This window comes from Lupinus angustifolius, chromosome LG16 (genome assembly GCF_001865875.1).
Source record: "Lupinus angustifolius cultivar Tanjil chromosome LG16, LupAngTanjil_v1.0, whole genome shotgun sequence".
Lineage (NCBI taxonomy): Eukaryota > Viridiplantae > Streptophyta > Magnoliopsida > Fabales > Fabaceae > Lupinus > Lupinus angustifolius.
In genome coordinates, this window is record NC_032024.1 from 3,917,039 (window position 1) to 3,938,158 (window position 21,120).

Sequence of the window (21,120 nt, forward strand, 5' to 3'; positions counted from 1 at the left end):
TAAAGTGAGTGATACTTGTAGATGAAGAAAGTTGGTGTTATGGTTCTAAATTTATTTAATTTTCAACTTCTAGGCAATCTAGCTGGTGAACTTTATTAAATAGTACTGCTGAGATTATTTATGAAGAGCAAAAGCTTGAAATTTCCCATATTCTCCTATTGTGTCAATACATAAATTAAAAAAAAAAATCCTTTTTTTCTTTCTTCCGAGATAAAATGATATGTTGTCTCAAATTCAAACTATGTTCAGACCAATGATATTGAAGCAAAACTAAAAAAACAATAAATATTTAATTTTTTAATTAATATGACATATTTTCATTAGTATGAGACATGTTTGAGACAAGATCCTTACCCATCATACTTTACCTTTTGACATGAATGTACATATGATATGGAAATTCTATTCCCCTAGAATTATTACTATACAAACAAATTTGAAATATCCACCGTGCTTAAGGTATTCTGTTTTCTCCTACTTTTCATTTCAGTTCTCCGCCTATCATGCCTTGGCTATTGGAAGGTGATCTTTCATTATCATGTTCATCACCTTTTTGGGTCATTTTTGGTTTATTGTTGTGATGTCTTGTCCAATTGGGACATCGACTATTTGGTAACCTTGAGTTAGTACACAAAATTATGCAACAATAGTCGAACTTTAATTCCACTAATAAATAAGTTTATCTTACCAAATAAGTTAATCACTTGGTTTATTATAAAGTCTAATATTTTTTATGTTAATCAATGATAAGGAATTAATTTCATAAAATATGTGATTGTTCTTTCCAACAAATGTCACTTACTGTAATCTGCTATTGACCTTTTGATCTTATGTTGTACTTATGGATTTTAATGAAGACTTATAACAATGGAGAAACATGTGCGTGTTTTCACTTTCTTTTTAATGACAAAAGTGTAATTTCATTTTAATAAAAAAGATAAAATTAGTCATTAAAAATTATATTTCCCTTTGTTTTTTTAAATATTTTCCTCTCCGTTATTAGAAATGATCCTAACGATAAACAAAAGACTAGAAGCTCTAATTTGATAAATCAGTGAAATTACTTTATAACTTAGGAATTCAATCAACAAGTTTATCAACAATACATTTTTAGCTTCTAACTATGGAGTCAGCTTATCCATGCCGTTTGTAGACCTGATATTACTACACTAAAGAGAGTTTTGAATTTAGGAAAGTGGGTCCAGTGATCTAATGTTCCTGAACCATTTATAACATGGCTCCAACTCGACCCACTATTATTAAGTGTTAACTTTAACGGTTGAAGTCACTTTTTTAATTATTCGGAAACAAGTCGAATTAGAGCTTAACCTGATAAGAATTTGATCAGTTCAAAACTTGATTCTAATTATTTTTTAGTTTGAGTTTGGTTCAATTAAAGTTCATAGAGTGTTCAGCTCAAATCGAATTGGTTCATTTGGATAACTAAACTAATTAATTCATTTAATTTTTTTCCACATGATTATATATAAATATAACATTTTATATATATAATAACAATAAACATTAAAAAATAATGTAGGAGACTCATGAGCCTAATGAGTCAAATTGTATCAAGTTCAAGTTTGACTCGTTTATTTAGCAACCTCAATTTTTAGCTCAAGTTTGACTCATTTAGTTCATTAATCAAATTTGTCAAATTAAATAACAAGTCAAGTTTCGAACAAATATCAAGTTGGTCTAGTTCATTGTCGGTCCTTGTCCAAGTGTAGGAGGCTTAGGTCATTTTAGTTGACATTTGGTCATTTAAATTACCTTAACGTTATAAAATTTACAGTAACAATTCATAAGTTTTAGTGAAATTACATAAACCACATTTCTTTTTTTAAACCTATATAAATCATCCCTAATTATATATAAATTACACTAACTACCACTATAGAAAAGATAAGTGTAATTTCTTAAACAACAAATGATGACTAATGTAATTAAGTTAAATAAAATTTGATATATTACAAAGATAAGTTCAAATAATATAAAAGTCATTGTCTATAACACTCCATGCGCCACTATCGTTTTGTTTGTCATAAAAAAGTAAAACATCAAAATATTAACTATATTTTCTAATCAATAGAATGATTGCATGAATTAATACATATTTTAAATTACTATGCATAATAAATAAATAGGGAATTTTTTTCAATAATGACGTTAAGTTTGAGTTATTTATAAATTAGGAGTCCTTGAATATACATTTCACCCAAATAAATGGAGGTAAGCATTTTACTTCGTTACTTATATAGAGTATTAGATTATTTTTATTAGGGGAAGTATTAGATCAGATAATAACAGTTAATAAATAATAATACAGATACAAATTAATAAATCAATAATGTGGATTAAAAAAAATGTGAATTGTAAATGGGCTTGTATGATCCTTCATCTAAGGCCCATTTCATGGAGGCCCCAACATTGCTTCACCTTTACGCTTCAACTTGAAACATTGCTCATTATAAATACCACTCTACTGTTTTCTACAAACGAACATGCTTCAAGATTTTGCAATGGTTCCGTTGAAACTCTCATGGTATAAATATAGAGAGATTGATTTTCATGTTTTTTCCAACTTTCTCTGTGAAGGTAAAGAAGATCACTGAATTTTTTCATGTCCTAGTTGCGAAATTCTTTGCAATTGATGAGTAGAATTGAAAGATATAGAATTCGATTTCTTTGTGTCTATTCCGACCCTTTATCATTGGCACATCCTTCTCGATTGATTTTTCTTATAATCGATTTAAGCGAAGTATCGTCTTTCTTAAGTTGGTAATCAAAATCAGTTTCAAAACCCTAGATTTTTCTTGAGGCAATTTCTTTCATTTACGGCAGTGATGACATTTTTCCTTAAATTATGATGTTGTATGAAAGTTCCTTTTTTTCTTCTGATGTTGGTGTTGCTTCTTCACTTGATTTTTGCGATGGTTCAAACTCTACATAGAGACATAAAGAATTTGATTTCTTTTGCCATTTCTGACCCTTTTTAGTGTCATGTGACTCATGTCTCTCTTCCTTGTGCCTTTACTGAATCTTTATCACTGGCATATGTCGATTGATTTTCAATCTTTGAATTTCTTTATAATTGATGTAAGGAAAATGAGGTATTTCTCGAGTTTACAAACACTGTCCCAAAACCTATGTTGTGGTAACAGTTTCTTTCATTGGTGGCTATAATATGGATCTTGATTATTCAAGAATGTTTGATCTCGATGAACCAAAAATTTAATTGCTTTACAAATCCAAGAGTTGGATTTGGGCTATGAAATCTGCATATTGCTTGCAAGATGAACTATAGTTGGCTATAATTTGTAAATCCGAATGAGACCTTAATTTGTTGGATGGCTTTATACGAAATATCAATATGAATTCTTTATTTATAATGTAATATCAGGATCCTAGACCTGGAGAAATAAAAGTGAGCCTTTGTTTCTTAAACTATTGCAATATGAATTTTTTATTCATATTGTAAATCGAAATGGTATGCTTCAGACGTAATGTCCCTAAATTGGTCATGATATTCACGAGGTGAAAGCAAGTGGTATGGATTTTGCATAGCTTTACAAATCCAAGAATTTGATTTGGGCTATTAAATCTGCATATTCATTGCAAGATGGATTATAGTTGCTTATAATTTGTAAATCCGAAGGAGACCCTAATTTGTTGGATGGCTTGATATGAAATATCAATATGAATTCTCTATTCATTATGTAATATCAGGATCCTGGACCTGGAGAAATAAAATTGAGCCTTTGTTTCTTAAACTCAATTGCAATATGAATTTTTTCATTCATATTGTAAATGGAGATAGTATGCTTCAGCCATGATGTACCTAAATGGGTTATGATGATATTCACTATGCGAAAGCAAATGGTATGGATTTTGCCTAAATGTAACTGTTTGATTGCTATATGCAATAATTATAACATGGAATTGGATGGTATGCCTGACCCTAGTAGCCTATAAATTCAAATGCGAATAAGACCCTACTTTTCTTGGCTGGCCCGTATACTTGCATAAAGTTTCGTATAACTAGTGTGGATCAATTCGTTTCCCAGGTGGATCAATTATTTCTTGGCTGGCCCAAACGCTTTCCCAGGTAAACCAGAGTTTTTGTTTTTTGTGATGGAGGAAAGATAATGTTTGACATTTTAAAGCTGTTTTAGGTGCTATGAGATTGACCGGAGATCAAGGATTATTGCTGTGACAAATTGTACTTAGTTTTGGATAAACAGGCTGGTACATGTATGTAATCAATCCCATAGTTTGACCCCAAAAGAGTTATTCATATTTCTGTATAGGCATCGAATAGAATTGTTTTCGTAATTTTGGATGCTAGATAATGCAGAGTACTGTAGTTTTGATAACCAGTGGCCATGTTCTGCTTCAAGTGAGTGAAAATTGTTATTTAGATTATGCTAATGGGTTATTTAACGTGATCCATCTAACATAGTCATAAATCATTATGTATATCAGTCATCGGATTATCTTATTTGGTTTTTCAATGCCTTCAGCACCAATATCATAACAGCATAGCATCTAAGATCAAGTTTGGCTAGAGCATTTTTATGAGTTGGATATAATTGGGTTTTAGTAGTCTGGAAATTAGATTTTCTAAGGTCAGTTAAGGTAGGAGAATGGTTAGTAGCAAAGAACAAGGGTACAAAGGTAGTAGTCTAAAGGTATACTTATTATTAATGTTTAGGGAATATCAGACGATTGTATTTTTGGGGAAATTCAAATTATTTGGTTGTTGTGAACAATTCCTCGGAGCTGAGGCATTATGGTTTCAATTCCTTTTGCAGTTTCTTCTTCACCAACTGGAATCATTACCCACTATATGTGTCCTATTAACATGGCTCCTTGACTTGTTTCTGAAGGTACACTAATTGGAGTGACTATCATAGATTGCTTGAGAACCCTGAAATAGCTATACTAGTAAATAATTGTGCTTATTTTGACTGCTTTTTCTGCAGCTTCCAGCAGAATGATATGAGACATTAGCTTTGCTTTCTACTGAAATTCAGTATTTAGACTCCCTAAAATGAATAGCAGGAAAGACTGAACGAGTTAATAATAGAAGACAGAGTAATGTTCTTGAGAATAATATATTATTAGTTTTAAACTACACTGGGGAAATTGAGATATCACATTTTTAACCATGTGATTTGATGTGGTGCATTAGCCAAGATGGAATTAGCTACTTAACTGAACTTGCATGATTGTATGTTCCTGATGGAGTATAATTTGAATGTGTATATTGTTGACTTTTTTGTACCTGCAGCAACATGACATGTAAATTGACATGGGCATTTCAAGTGTAAAATTGTGAAACAGTTGTTTGCTTTGTGGCATCAGTTTAGTGTCGAAATAAGGGCACAACTCTTGTTTTATTGAGTACAGATTTTATAAAGTGGTGGCAGATTTGTGAACTTGAGGTCATGGAATACAGTCAGGTTCCCTGGCCAACTACTGGTATTCAGGACAAATATTGTATTGAAGACTGGGAGTGGCCTTCTAAAGATTATGCATATGAGTGTAAAATCAAGCTTCTTACTGGTCGAACTCCTCAGGTCTGTTAGCAATCTTGTATGTGTTGAGTATGTGTTTTACCGGAAGTGTCTTTTTGAATTAAGTTTTAACACATGGTGTTGGTCTAGTGATTTAAGGTGCCGCTAGATCCCTAGGTGACCAAAAGGTCAAAGGTTCAATTCCTAGGAGCAACACTTGTTGGGAGAGGCAACCACGCATCCCAAAGAGATTAGTTCCTTATCCAAAAAGATGAGGGGATACCTTTGGTAGAATAAAAAAAACATGAAGATATAGTTGATTTACAATTCTCCTCATGTGAACATTTGAGTGGTTCATTGCTCACTTTATTTCTATATGTTTCATTGTTATATGCCTTCATGAGCTGGAAAGGATGTTCACCAGCTTCCTTTGTTGGTTAAACAATAATTCAGCTGCTACAAATCACAATAGTGCAGATTCTAGGAACTGTTGGATTGGATCTAATATTAGGAGTATACAACTGTAGCCTTGAGAGTTTCTATTTGAAAATATATCCCCCACCCTCCAATACATATTCTGGATGTTTTCATATTCGAGAATCCGATGTCGACTTGAATGTTTGATTCTTTTGTATGAATGGTGAATCAGTTGGCATCAATTTAGCAGTGTTTATTTTCTTTGAGTATCTTTTAGGAAGAGGAAACTATGTTTTGACTAGTACCTTCCTTCTTTAATTGCCCATTCGAGCTCAATTTGCTGCCTGTAAGGCTCCATTAATTGGTGATTCTACATATATGGCAGCTGCAAAATTGCAGAGATGGCTATTCCTGGACTTAATCCATTTGGAAAATACAATAAAGATTTCACTTGTGAGAGTGAAAAAGAAACAGCCGTTATAAATTGGATTGCACATGGAAATGTGCCGAGTGATGTAATTGGCCTTCAAGCATATTAAATTTCATGGGATGATGATGAGCTTCTACAAAGCTGGTTTGCCTTGGTGCATGAGTGAAATGACTTGAAATGTGTGCTTAAGTTGAGGATCGAGAGATCATGGTTGTGATATTCTTCTGACTCAGGTTTGAGTGATTTATTTGTATGCCTGGAACTTAAATTATATTGGTTTTATATGCACAGATATAATAATATTCAAAAAGCATAAGAACATCAAGTGGACCAATTTATGCTTGTATGACCGATAGTGAGATTTGGGGAGGATAGATGTTCGCAGCCTTTCTACCTGCAAGCAGAGAGTCTGTTTTCAGAATTTGAACTCGTAACTTCGTTATTAATGAATAATAACCTTACCTAGTTGTGCTATGCTCAGCCTCTTTTGTGCACGTGTTATTATGATGGCCAGGTATGCTTTGGTCCCCACACATTCAGCCACCATTGTTTTTTATCTCATGGATGATTAACAAATATTTTAAACCTAAACTTAAGAGGTTTTATTACCAGACCGATGATATTGGCCAACTGTAATGTCCGCATTACTTCCATCCACAACTCTAGGTGCAATCTCGTTCATGAATACCTTATCCCAAGTTTTTTTTTGGTATTACCAAAAATATATATTCACTATTTTTTTTTTCCGAGTAAGGAACTAATTCTTTTTGGGATGTGTGGTTTTCTTTTCCAATAATTGTTGCTTATAGGAATTGAACTATTGATCATCCTGGTATGTAACGAGATTTTACACCACTATACCAACCTTTTGTTGGTACCTTATACCAAGTTTGAAACTATGAAAATGGAAGCTTGACAGATTAAGTATTATCAAATCGCTTTAACCAATAAGTGCATATTACAGAGTTGGTGAATTTTGACCTGGTGTTTTGTGAGTGAAGACATCCCAGGTGCTTAGTTCTTTCCCTAAACTCAAGTAACCACCTTCATATTGTATATTATTAACGAACCAGTATTTCAAATCGAAAATGTATTGATTATATTAACCTATCAAAATTCAAGGGCGAGCCTCTAAGTGAAGTTAAGGAAAACATGTATGCAATTTATTAAGAGCTTGATTTGGTTATTATACTTTTTAATATAACCTGCTAAGAAGAATAAGCCCTAAAGAGAAAGTTGGTGGGTAATGGAGATTGGTGTAATCCTTTTTTATGAGTTGAGTTTTGTAAAGAAAGATAAAACTTTAAATTCATCTCATAAGTGTATTTGATTACTCTTGAGCATTTCATTTCCTCCTTTCATTCCATTCAAAACCTGAATTTGCAAACTAAAATTAGGAGTTTGTTTGTAAATTAGTTTGGGAAAGAAAAAAGAAAACAATTATCTCACAAATGGTTTTCAAATGTTTTATTTCTCTTTGTATACTCTAATAATAACTCAAAGAGATACAAGCAACTTGCAATTTCATTTGATACTCTAACATTTATATTTGTACATACATACTTTATCTCAAAATATATTATCCCGTGTATTTATAAGGTTTTGTTAATCTCATTCCTTAGAAACAATGATAAGAAGTTAAAAATAAGTAAATGCTCATTTTAACCCAGTCCATCATATCTTATAATGATAATTGTTTGTTAGTATTAAACACAAGTTTCATCTTACAGTTTATTTGCAAGTTGGATTTTAGAGTTGAAGAAAAAAAAAAGACCTCAAGTCATTTTTGGAGGGAAATAAATCTTTTAGAGTTATCCCACAAATGTATTTCACGACTCTTATATCTTCCTTTTTAATTCATTCATTTTTTAAATTCCACCAGCAAATACACTTTAGAAAACTTACCACATCTTTTGTATTGTTCTATATTTTTATTTCATGAACCAACCATTTTTTGAAGGCCCAAGATAAAGCCCTGTCTATTTATTGAGGCCCATTTATTCAGTTGCAAATAACATGCGTACAGTTTTCAAAACACCAGCCTCAACCCGATAGCCGTATCGATAAGCATAACAATTTTTGTACACTTTTTCTCGATTAGCAATGCTACATAGAAGCAAATATTAGGATAAACAGTAAGAATGTTGGTTTAGTGTTATAAAATCATATTATATCTTCAAGATAAAAAATTTGATTCACGAAAATGACACTTATTATTAGAAAGGATAACGATAACCACAAACAAATTAGTTCGTTAAAGATATCTACCAAAAATATATATTAGGATAAGCATAATGGTGAACCAGTTGATTCGCGATCAGAAGCATGACTAAAAAGTTTACACAAGCTTCCCTTCACATTAAGCGAATTCCGGTTTGTAAAACTTCAACTCGATAATTGTGGAAAACTTGCTCGTAATCAAACTCAGTAAGATAAAAAAAATGGCCTCGGTGACCGTTGCGGTGGCGTTATTGTCTTTATCCAGTTGTTACCGGAGCTCCGGCCAAACCACGGCGGCGCGCGCGCTTGGAATGTCGTGCTCAGCTATTCACAAGCACCACGCGTCGAATCGGTGTTATCGGAGTTCACATAACACTAACGCCATCGTCGCCGTTGAAACTAACTCCTCAACAATCGACGCCGCAAACTTAACCGCCACGTCTTCTTCGGAAAGGTAACTACCTTCATCAATCTCAAGAAACAAAACAAGCTTGTTTCTACTGCTTTAATTTTTTGCTTGTTAATTGTTACTGAAACTTACTTTTATTGAAGCTATCAAAACTATGATCGGTTACTTCCATGTCCATCGCACAAATCTACACCGAGAGTTGAGCACTTAGTTGTATCCGAAGAAGGAAATGTGTTAGAATTTATTTGCAAATCAGTCCATCTTCCTCCATTGTAAGCGTGACACTCAATTTATGAATTTCTAGTATTATCTTCCATGATCATATTCGTATGTTAAGTTTCGTTCTATGAAGGTATGTTGCAGATTTGATTCAATTTGGAGCTGTGCACTACGCTCTTGTATGTCCACCGCCTCCTCCTAGTGCTACTGAAAAACAAATTAGGATATTCAAAGAAGTAACAGAACCTTCAGTTTTGCGAAAAAGAGCTTCAATCAAAGGCAAGACTGTACAAAGGGCACAAAAAACTTTCCGTATAACTAGTGTGAATGAAGTTGTGGAACCGGGAATGTATATACGAGTTCATGTGCATCCCAAACGCTTTCCCCGGTGAACCAGAGCTTTTGTTTTAATTATCTTTTGGTTATAGAGGAAAGATAATGTTTGACTTTTTAAAGCTTTTTTTAGGTGCTATGAGATTGACTGGAGATCAAGGATCATTGCTGTGACAGAATTGTATGTAGTTCTGGATAAACCTGCTGGTACATCGGTATGTAATCAGTCCCATAGTTTGAACTTAGAAGAGTTATTCATTTCGGTATAGGTGTTGAATAGAATTGATTTCAATTGGATGCTAGATAATGCAGAGTACTGTAATATTTATACCCATGGCCATGTTCTGCTTCAAGTGAGTGAAAATTGTTATTTAGATTATGCTAATGGCTTATTTAATGTGAGTCATAAATAATTATTTATATCAGTTCTCAGATTATATTATTTAGTTTTTCAACGACTTCAGCACCATAATCCTAACTGCATATAGCATCTAATATCAAGATTGGCTAGACCAGTTATATGAGTTGGTTGTATGACATGGATATAATCAGGCTTGGGGAATGGTTAGTAGCAAAGAACAAAGGTAGAAGGTTAAAAGGTACATTTATTAATGTTTAGGGAATATCAGATGATTGGATTTTTGGGAGAAATTAGTAATTATTTGGTTGTTGTGAAGAATGCCTGAGAGCTTAGGCATTATGGTTTAAAGTTTGATGGATTCTAGGGGAAGCTCAAGAAAGGAGCAATGAGATTTATGAAGGGATGTTTGGTGTTGTCTATAAATGTGGACTAGGTTTATAAAATAGCATTGAAGTCGAGTATAAGAAAATTAACATAGGTTTTACTCCCAGGGTTCTCGAGTTATCACGCATGCAAGAAGATAGAAATTCGCTGAGTAACTCATTAAACATATTTAAGCCCCAAAATATGTAAAAAATACTGTAATAATTATTGGAATAACACTAAGTTAACATAAAATATGTTGACACTTGCTAATTATGCTCCTCAATGGTCTCTATCAAAATCTTCAAAGGTTGTTTTCACTGTCCATTGTTGTTTCCGTCTCTCTAAATTCTAGATAAATGAGATTTAAATTGCCTATGCTAATTAGTAATTCCTAATCCTCCACTAGTCCATGTTAGGCTTTGAGGCACTTTTTTATGCAATCTGATAACACCGGTAAAAGAATGCACAAAGAAAGAAGAAGATCCGTAAGCAAATCAATTCGGAATCAATTGAATTCCGAATACTAATACCTCTTTTATTGAATGCAAGAATTGGAGAAGATTACAATGAATGATGAACCCTAATTAATTCCCTTGAATCAATTTCTCACTACAAGATTGATTCCCTGAATCAATTCCTCTCTCTACACAATACTTCAAAACTAACTACAATAACCCTCCCCTAACTACTATTTATACCCTGCGGCCCTCTCCAAAGCTCATTCGGCAGTTACCAAACAAGTTGTGGGAATTATTCACCAGCTGCCACGTGGTTTAGTTGCTGTCACGTGGCCTCCGCTGGTACACTTGTATGATGGGTGGTCTCTTCCGCATCCTATCAATATCCCCTCCCAGAAGAACCAACTTGACTCCCACGAATTTTCACACTCTGATAAGTCCTCCCATTGGACCAACAATTCCACATTTCCACTACTATCAACATGGTGTTGCAGGATTTCAACCGGCTGTACCTTCAACTCCAACTCCTCGGATAACATCATCGGAAGGGGTTGAGACTGTTACGCCGGTTTTAGCGCCTTCTCAACAAAGAAACATGAAGCACGGGATGGACCCGTGTATGGTCTGACAATGCTAACCGGTAAGCTATCGGGCCAATGCGCTCTAAAATTTGATACTGGCCATAGAACTTGGCCGACAACTTGGCGGAAGGTCTGGAGGCTAGAGTTTTCAGCCTATACGGCTGAAGTTTCAAAAACACCTAATCTCCCACTTCAAACTCCACCTCACATTGGTGTTTATCCGCCTGAGCCTTCATCATATCTTGGGCACGTAAGAGATTCTGCTTCAACTCTTGAATAACCTCATTTTGGGCAACCAAGAGCTGATTTACTTCCTCTACCTTTGATGTAAACGTACTGATGACAACCTCTTGGGGCTGCCTTTAATTTACGGATCGTTTTAGCTTGATACTTTAGGACTTTTGGAGTCCAAATTCGGTTTTGTGAAATTAGGGTAATATTAGGGCTGTTTTGGTTTGGTTTGGGCTGCTTAGGTTATAAGGCAGTCTAGGTTGAGTGGTTAAGATCTAGGGTAATTGTGTTTGTGAGGGATTCTTTGTTTAGGGTTAAGGTAGTATTTGTGTTTAGGGTAGGCCACGCTTTGTAAGGCAATGTGTGTAGGTTTGGTTTAAGGTTGGAGAAGGTGTTTTAGGGTTTGTTTTATGCGTGAGGTAGGTTGTATGAGTTTTAGGTTAAGGTTGGTTTAATGGAGATGGTGGATTCGGTTTTGAATGGAAATTATGTGAATGAGTTTGGAGGTTGAAGGTGGAGGTGGAAAAGAATGAAAGGGGAGAAGCGCCACAAGCAAGGCTGCTTGATAAGCTATGGAGGTCCGCCACAAGCAAGGATGCTTGATAAGAACAAGTATGGTGGCCATGACCAACCTAGGTTTAGGAGAGCTCTCAACTAAACAAAAACACAAGGGTTTAATCAAAATTTAACTTAACTTTATTAATGACAATTCAATTACATAAATAGGCAATCTGAATGTCTTGGGCTGAAATAAAAGATTAAGTCCTAATTAACTTGAATAATAAAAATCATAATTAAAATTTAGGCTAAAATAAATATGAAATAATAATGTAGCTCCTAATTTAAATCATGTAAATAATGGTTGCAACCAGAATGAGTAACTTGGCCTTTGAATGAGTTTGGCCTCGGTTGAGTGTGGTTGAGTTATGAGTAAGTCCTTGGCTTGAGTTTGTTGAGTAGCCACGGTTTTGGAGAAGATAAGATGGTGAGCTAAGCCCTTTGTCAAATCATATCTATCTTTAGGCAACCGAATTTATCTTCAAGCAAGTAGGATAACAACTTTACAATCTAATTTCCTTGATTATAGCCGTGTGATCCTTAATTGATCAAGGGTTGATATTTTCCTTGCTTGGTCAAATTTTGTATGATAGGATTTGACTAAGTTGCTTGTCAAATTTGAATTCTCAAATCTATCTTTGTTGGGGCTGATTTGTTTATAAGATTATGTTGTTGGTATAAACAAATCTTATATTCACTTCCTTGATTGTAGCCTTCCACAACATAATTCTGTCTTCACTTGATCCCTTGCTTGTAGCATTAAATTGGATCAGATTTGAAAGATATAATCTTTATAATTATCTTCAAATAATTTGTTTTCTCCATGTCTTATCTCCTTGTTGCCTTAGAGATAGAGTTCCTCACGCCCTCTTCCATGTAAGAAATTATCATGCTTTAATTTCATTGCTCTAGCCACGTGACAAGCTTACCCTAGAACCTAAGTGAACTACTTGGTCACGAAATATGGACCATGTTACAAATAAATCCCAACCCATATTTTACATGAATTAAATGCTAAAATAATTGAGTGAAAATAAACCTAAGACTATATGAGAATGCAATCTCATTTATTTGAATCAATGCAAATAAAATAAACCTAAGTTAGAACATAACCTAAGGACATAAATGTCTTTCTCACATACCCTCTCCTGGGTCAATTGTGTCCTTTGAGACCTTAAGAATCTCTGCCTTGGCCTTGGCCTTGGCCCTAGTTGTAGGACCATCATGACTTCATTTGCCCTTGGGATCAAAGGCTACCCTAGGAGGGTTTACATCACGTACACCCTTTAATCAAAACTGGAGGATCTCTCCCATATAAAACTTTGAAAGGGGTCAGTCTTGCAGAAATGTTGTACGTAGTATTGAACCAAAACTTGGCCCAAGAAAGTCATTCTACTCATTTCTTCGGTTTGGGTCCCACGAAACATCGGAGATAGGTTTCCAAACTACGATTAACCACCTCGGTTTGCCTGTCAGTTTGAGGATGGTAAGCTGTGTTGTACTTCAAACGAGTCCCTGCCAATCGGAATAGTACCTGCCAGAAATGACTTAGGAATACCTGGTCACGGTCAGAAACTATCGATGATGGAAACCCATGTAGTCTTACCACATCTTTCACAAACACATAAGCTACATCCTTAGCAGAATAGGGATGGCCAAGAGGATAAAAATGAGCATATTTAGTGAGTCGGTCAACTACCACAAAGAAGGTATCCTTGTCACTAGACCGCGGTAATCCGGATATGAAATCCATAGAAATATCTGGCCATACTTGAGTAGGAATAAGTAGTGGCTGCAAAACTCCTCCAAGTGCCAAAGTAGAATACTTCTAGCGTTGACAAACATCACAAGCCTCGACATACTGCTTCACATAACCACACATGCTGTCCCAATAAAAGAAACTCGAGACCCGCTTGTATGTTCGGAAAAACCCACAATGCCCCCCGACGACACTATCATGGTACTCAGCTAAAATCAGAGGCAACTTATCAGACGTCTTGGATAACACCAACCTCCCCTTATACAGTAAACGTCCCGCCTGAAATTGAAAACCCGGATGAGAGCCTGGGTTTTCTGCCAAATCCTGTATCACCCTCCTCCACTTAGGTACCTGCTGAACCTCTTGGAACCACCTCTCGGCATCTCCTACATTAATCACCGAGAGTGCCGAGTAATAGGCCTTCCTCGATAATGCATCGGCCACGGAATTTTCCTTCCCCAGTTTGAACTAAATCTCAAAATCCAACCTAATGAGCTTTACCGCCTATTTAAACTGTTCCTCACTGAAAAGCCTATGATCAGTAAGGAATTTCAGACTCCTTTGGTTCGTTTTAATCACAAAGTGGAGACCCATCAGATAATGCTTCCACTTTTGCACGGCTTGAACCAACACCATCAATTCTCGTTCATATATCGACTTCAACTGGATCTGGCTGATAAACCTTTACTCCAAAAAGCTAAAGGGCGACCCTCCTGCATCAAAACCGCCCCAACCCCCTTATTGGAAGCATCGGTTTCTAACACAAAAGTCTTCGAAAAGTCCGGTACGACCAACATTGGTAAACTGATCATGGTTGCTTTTAGAGTCTGAAAAGCAATAGTAGCTTCTTCGGTCTACACAAAGTTATCTTTTTTCAACAAATCCATAAGAGGCTTGGCAATTCTCCAACACCCTTGCACAAACCTATGGTAGTAACTTGTGAGACATAGAAATCCCCTTAAACTCTTTAAATCGCGGGGCATGGGCCAAGAACTTATAGTTGCCACTTTTGATTCATCGGTCGCAACTCCTGAATGGGAGATGATGTGACCCAAATATTCTAGACTCGGCTTAGCAAAACTGCATTTCTTCTTGTTAACCTTTAACGAATTCTCGCGTAAGGCAGTCAAAACGTCCCTTAACTGCTCCTCATGAGAATCCTCATGCTGACTGTAAACTAGTATATCGTCAAAGAAGACTAATGCAAACCGCCACAAGTATGGTCGTAATACCTCATTCATGAGTGCCTGGAAAGTCGAAGGTGCATTATTGAGGTCAAAAGGCATCACAACAAACTCATAATGGCCTTCATGGGTTCGGAAAGCAGTCTTCTCAATATCTTCGTTCCGCATCCGTATCTGATGATATCGTGACTTCAAGTCCAATTTGGTGAAGATGGTGGGCCCTCCAATCTCATCCAACAATTCCTCAATAATGGGAATAAGGAATTTGTAGGGTATAATCACCTTGTTTAAGGCTCGATAATCAACACAAAACCTCCACCCACCATCCTTCTATTTCACTAAAATCAAGGGACTGGAATAAGGACTGATGCTAAGCTGGATAACCCCTGACCCCAACATCTCCCTGATCAGGCCTTCTATCTCTGTTTTTTAGTAGTGTGGGTACTTGTAGGGCCTAACATTGGGGATGACAGCCCCCTCAATAAGATGTATGGCGTGATCATGCCTTCGGACAGGTGGAAGGCCCGTAGGATCAGTGAATAACTCATCAAAGTCTTCGAGCAATTGCAACATTCTGTTTGAACCCCCCCCCCTTGACTCGATGATTCACATTGCATGAGTAACCCTTCACCCTCATCTCGGAGTACCTGCAATAATGCACCATATGAAAGTTCAGTTTTAGCCAATGCAGGATTACCCGTGATACGGATCAACTTCTCCTTTGCTTAACCGTGAGTTCCAACTTGCCAAAATCTGCTTGAACCTCACCTAATCCAGATAACCAATCTAGTCCCAACACCAGGTCGATGCCCTTGAGAGTGAAGAGGTAAAAATCTTGAACCACCTCCAAATTCTGTATCTGAAAGGACAATTGTGCACATTTTCATGTACACCTCACTTTATGGCCGTCTCCTACCTCCACCATGTAAGAAGGAGTATCCTGGACTATCAAATCCAACTCTCTCACCACCTCATTGGCTATGAAATTATGAGAAGCCCCACAATCAATGAGAACAACAATAGCTCTTCCCCTCAATACCCCTTCCACCTTCCAGGACTGTGTGGTAGTAAAGCCGGACATGGAGCACAAGGATAATCGCAAATCTTGGACCAAGTCCACGAGTTCTTCCCCTACACCATCTTCCTCTTCCTCCTCTTCCTCCATAATAAGCATCCTGAATTGCCTATTTTTGCACCGTGCAAGGCTCATCACATCTAAAACATAGGCCTTTGTCACGCCTGTCCCTAACCTCAGCACTGGTTAAATGTTTGAATTCCCCTCCTCGTGGTAAACACCTTCACTAACTGGTTTCGGCCCGGAATTTCCGACCTTGTTGCTTCCCCCAAAACTATCACGCTTTCCCTCCCATGCTGTTTTTGATTCTACGGTAACGGTTCTAGAGTAAGGATTACTTCTCTGATTACTTCCACTTCGGCTTGCATAACCATACGAACCCTTCTTACTCAATATTACATTCTTTTGCTCAATCAATAACACCTTCTATATAATTTCAGACAAGGAATGTAATTCATACAATTTTACCTCAGCCCGAAACTCCTCTTTCAACCCGTTCAAAAAGATGGCCCTTGCAAACTCTTGATTAATGGTTCTCAAAGCTCCAACATACTTCTCAAACTCTTCCACGAAACCGGTTTGTTTGAGGGACAGTAACTGCTCAAACGAATTCTGAATCATATACGGCTGAAATCTCCAGACCACTGCAATTTTGAATCCTTCCCCATTCGGCCTCGGGTTGCACTTCTCCCACCAATGGTACCAACTCAAAGCCTTCCCTTCAAGGGCCATAACCGTGGCCTACATCTTCTCACCTTCCATAAGCTCCTTCAGTTGGAAGTATCTCTTCAACTGATGAGTCCAACCAAATGCGTTGTCAACCCTCCCTCTCCGAAACTGGCCTTCCTCACCGCGGAAGTCATCCCTTCCGTGATCCTCTCCGCCGCGAAATTCCCCTCCGCCACGGTCAATTCTGCCGCGTGAATGGAACTGTCGGCGTCGCCGCCGTGAACAACCTCGGTGGTGAAGCAACAACGTTCCAGCTTCGCCGTCATCTCCGCCATTTGTTCTTCGTGTTTCTTCACCAAAGCTTCCGGGAATTCCAACCTCATTTGCATCTCTTCACGTTCTTGTTCCCACTATTCTCCGGATTGTGACATGCTTCGAGTCTTCATGAATCAACGGTGAAAAGGCAGTGGTTTTCAGGGCACCGGAATCGGTGTTCTGATATCAGTGATAACACCGGTAAAAGAATGCACGGAGAAAGAAGAAGATCCGTAAGCACATCGATTCGGAATCAATTGAATTCCGAATACTAATACCCCTTTTATTGAATGCAAGAATTGGAGAAGATTACATTGAATGATGAACCCTAATTGATTCTCTTGAATCAATTCCTCACTACAAGATTGATTCCCTGAATCAATTACCCTCTCTACACAATACTTCAAAACTAACTATAATAACCTCCCTAACTCCTATTTATACCCTTCGGCCCTCTCCAAAGCTCCTTCGGCAGTTACCAAACAAGCCATGGGAATCATTCACCAGCTGTCACGTGGTTTAGTTGCTGCCACATGGCCTCCGCTAGTACACTCGTGTGATGGGTGGTCTCTTCCGCACCCTATCACAATCATTGTTAAGGGACATTTATTTTGTTTATGAAACAGTTGCAGGTAGAAACATAGCAGTGTCAACAATTTATATGTTTGATTCGTTTGAGGTTTGATACACAATATTGGGAGAAAAGTTCCAGCAGTGTTGCCATCTTTAGTGTAGAGTGTGTTTGCTTGTAGGTACTATACCAGCCCTGAATGGGGTGTAGTGTTAGACTACTATTATGCCGGGTTAATTCAAGATTCTTATGACATGTTTTGAAATTGTTTGCTATGCTTACATGGTTAATTAATTTATTGTTTAAAGTTTCTCTGGATTTTTTTCTTCTACTATTTTGGTTAGGTAGGTGGCACTACCGACAACATTGAAGAACGTTGTGCTACCTTTGCAACTCGCGCCTTGGGATTGACAACCCCTTTGATGACTACCCATCAGATTGATAATTGCACAGAAGGCTGGTAGTGCATTTTTGCAAAAACAAATGAAATTGTTTATTGCTCCTTGTCATTCTTGCCGTCATAGACCGTGATGAACTTCTATTTATTTGCAGTGTGGTATTAGCCAGGACTAAAGAGTACTGCTCCGTGTTTCATGGCAAAATCAGGGTAAGTTTATAATTCCATTTCATATCTTATGCTAGAATAATCCTCTACTATTTGGAAAGGCACACTACTACAACTCATGAGCTCTGGGGTGTTTCTCATGAGATGGATTTCTACAGTTTGGAAGAGTGCCTTTCACACCAAGTGAATGTGTAAATTAATACTCGTGCAATTATTATTATTTTTTCAGGACAAAAAAGTGAAGAAGCTCTATCTTGCTCTTGCAGTTTCTCCTTTGCCAACTGGAATCATTACCCATTATATGCGTCCTATTAACATGGCTCCTAGACTTGTTTCTGAAGGTAACCATACTAATTGGAGTGATTAACAAAGATTGATTGCAAACCCTGAAATAGCTATACTAGTAAATGATTGTGCTTTCATTGCTAATAAATAAGTGTGCCTTTATTGACTGTGTTTTTTCAGCAGACTCCTGCAGAATGACATGAGACATTTAGCTTTGCCATCTACTGAAATTCTATATTTGACTCCCTAAAAAGAATAGCAGGAAAGAATGACAGAGTTAACAATAGAAAGCAGAGTGATGTTCTTGAGAATAATATATTATTAGTTTTAAACTACTCGGGGGAAATTGAGATATCATATTATCATCACATTTTTTAACCCTATGTTTTGGTGTAGTGCATTAACCAAGATGGAATTAGCTACTTAACTGAACTTCCATGATTGTTATGTTCCCCATGGAGTATAATTTGAATGGTTTGAATGTTTATTATCCTATCCTAATGTTCATTGACTTTTTTGTACCTGCGACAACATGATGTGATTGACATGGGCATTTCCGTCAAAGTGTAAAATTGTGAAACAGTTGTTTGCTCTGTGGCTTCGGTTTAGTGTCCAAATAAGGGTCTTGTTTTGTGGATTCAACCCAGTTTTTTATTGATTACAGATTTTATTAAGGGGTGGCAGATTTGTCAACTTGAAGTCATGGAATGCAGTCAGGTTCCCTGGCCAACTACTGCTATTCAGGACAAATATTGTATTGAAGACTGTGAGTGGCCTTCTAAAGACTATGCGTATGAGTGTAAAATCAAGCTTCTTACTGGGCGAACTCATCAGGTCTACTAGCTGTCTTTTATGTGTTGTATGCGTTTTTACGGAAGGGTCTTTTTTAATTATTAAGTTTTAACACATGAAGAAATAGTTGATAGACAATTCTCCTCATGTGAACATTTGAGTGGTTCATTGCTCACTTTATTTTTATGTGTTTCAGTCATATGCCTTCATGAGCTGGAAGGCTGTTGACCGGCTGCCTTTGTTGGTTAAACAATAATTCAGCTGCTACAAATCACAATAGTGCATACACTATGTTGTTCTAGGAATCATTGGATTAGATCTAATATTAGGAGAATACAACTGTGACCATGAGAGTTTCCATTTGAAAATATCTCCCCTGCCCTCCAATACATATTCTGGATTTTTTCATATGCGAAAATCTGGTATCAACTTGAATGTTTGATTCTTTTGTCTGAATGGTGAACCAGTTAGTATAAATTTAGCAGTGTTTCAAATTTATTATAATGAATGAATAAAGAAACTCGTCTTATTTCTTTTCTTTGACTATCTTTTAGGAAGAAGATACTTTTTTTGACTAGTACCTTCCTTTTTTAATGCAGATTCGAGCTCAATTTGCTGCCTGTAAGGCTCCATTAATTGGCGATTCTACATATATGGCAGCTGCGGTTGCAGAGATGGCTAATCCTGGACTTAATCCATTTGGAAAATACAAGAAAGATTTCAGTTGTGAGAGTGAAAAAGAAACGGCTGTTATAAATTGGATTGCACAACATGGAAAGGTGCCGAGTGTTGCGATTGGCCTTCAAGCATGTCAAATTTCATGGGATGATGATGAGCACTTCTACAAAGCTGGTTTGCCTTGGTGGAGAAGTCAAATGGCTTGAAATGTGTGCTTGAGTTGAGGATAGAGATCAAGGTTATGATCTTGTTCTGACTCAGGTTTGAGTGAGTGTAAAATCATTTAAGTTGAAAATATCTTGATTTATTTGTATGCCTGGAACTTAAATTATATTGGTTTTATATGCACAGATATAATAATATTCAAAAAGCATAAGAAGATCAAGCGGACCAATTTATGCTGGTATGCTCCTTCGGCTTTGTTTGTAGTTTTCCAGGAGAAGGGAAATGAATGGATAACTTTGGAAAGTCTTCCCCTTAATTGGGAGTTGGATTAAGGAGAGAGAAAAGTTTTGGAGGTTTCTCAAACCCACTAAAACTCTTATATTTATTTTTAAAGTTCCTCAATTTAAGATTTTTTGGAAATAAAATGTTAAAATAACTAAATATATTTAGTAATATCATATAATTACATATCATTGTTCAATTCTCATTGTTAATTACATTTTTAAAGAAAAAATAAAAAATATTTTTACATTATCATTTACCTTCTCTTTTCTCTACCCTTTGATCACCCTCCTTCTCTTTGCCTTGTAACTTCCAAACAAAACCTTAATGAGATTTGGGAAGGTAAATATACATAATTTTAGCCATACAAGTAGGGAGATTGTTTCCTGATTTTGAACCTGTGACACGTGAAAACCTCAGCCTCTTTTGATGTCCTCAACACTTATATCAAGACAAATGAAATTAATATATTATTTTAATAAAATAAATTAAAATGAAGTGTTATTTTTGACTTGTTAGTAGACACTGATTGGTCCGAGACATGAGACATCGAACTTTTAAGAGATGGGGAATCCCGTTCTAATTTGATGTCCTCAACACTTATATCAAGACAAATGAAATTAATATATTATTTTAATAAAATAAAATTAATATATTATTTTAATAAAATAAAATTAA

General features: G+C 36.2%; 1 protein-coding gene and 1 long non-coding RNA gene across 6 annotated transcripts in view; one reads left to right on the forward strand and one right to left on the reverse strand.

Moving 5' to 3' along the window:
* LOC109329620 lies at window positions 5,819-7,603 on the reverse strand. Its single transcript, XR_002105563.1, has 2 exons — window positions 7,245-7,603; window positions 5,819-7,054 (listed from the first exon to the last, which is right to left on the reverse strand). It is a non-coding gene; the product is annotated as an uncharacterized LOC109329620 (long non-coding RNA).
* LOC109329613 (RNA pseudouridine synthase 6, chloroplastic-like) overlaps window positions 8,651-21,120 on the forward strand; it is a 29,183-nt gene continuing 16,713 nt past the window's right edge. The window contains exons 1-10 of one of the 5 annotated variants that reach the window (XR_002105561.1): window positions 8,651-9,040; window positions 9,139-9,267; window positions 9,348-9,602; window positions 9,681-9,762; window positions 18,020-18,135; window positions 18,228-18,282; window positions 18,470-18,581; window positions 19,190-19,359; window positions 19,917-20,262; window positions 20,347-20,509. Coding sequence is in view for 2 of the 5 variants with exons in the window: in XM_019563309.1 (XP_019418854.1) it covers window positions 8,808-9,040; window positions 9,139-9,267; window positions 9,348-9,602; window positions 9,681-9,762; window positions 18,020-18,135; window positions 18,228-18,282; window positions 18,470-18,581; window positions 19,190-19,359; window positions 19,917-20,201 (1,437 nt within the window). In the remaining 3 variants the exon portion in view is untranslated. Of the gene's footprint in view, window positions 9,041-9,138; window positions 9,268-9,347; window positions 9,603-9,680; window positions 9,763-18,019; window positions 18,136-18,227; window positions 18,283-18,469; window positions 18,582-19,189; window positions 19,360-19,513; window positions 19,740-19,916; window positions 20,291-20,346; window positions 20,510-21,120 lie in introns of those variants that run through there. The other 4 variants (XR_002105562.1, XM_019563309.1, XR_002105560.1 and 1 more) reach the window with 4 other exon arrangements.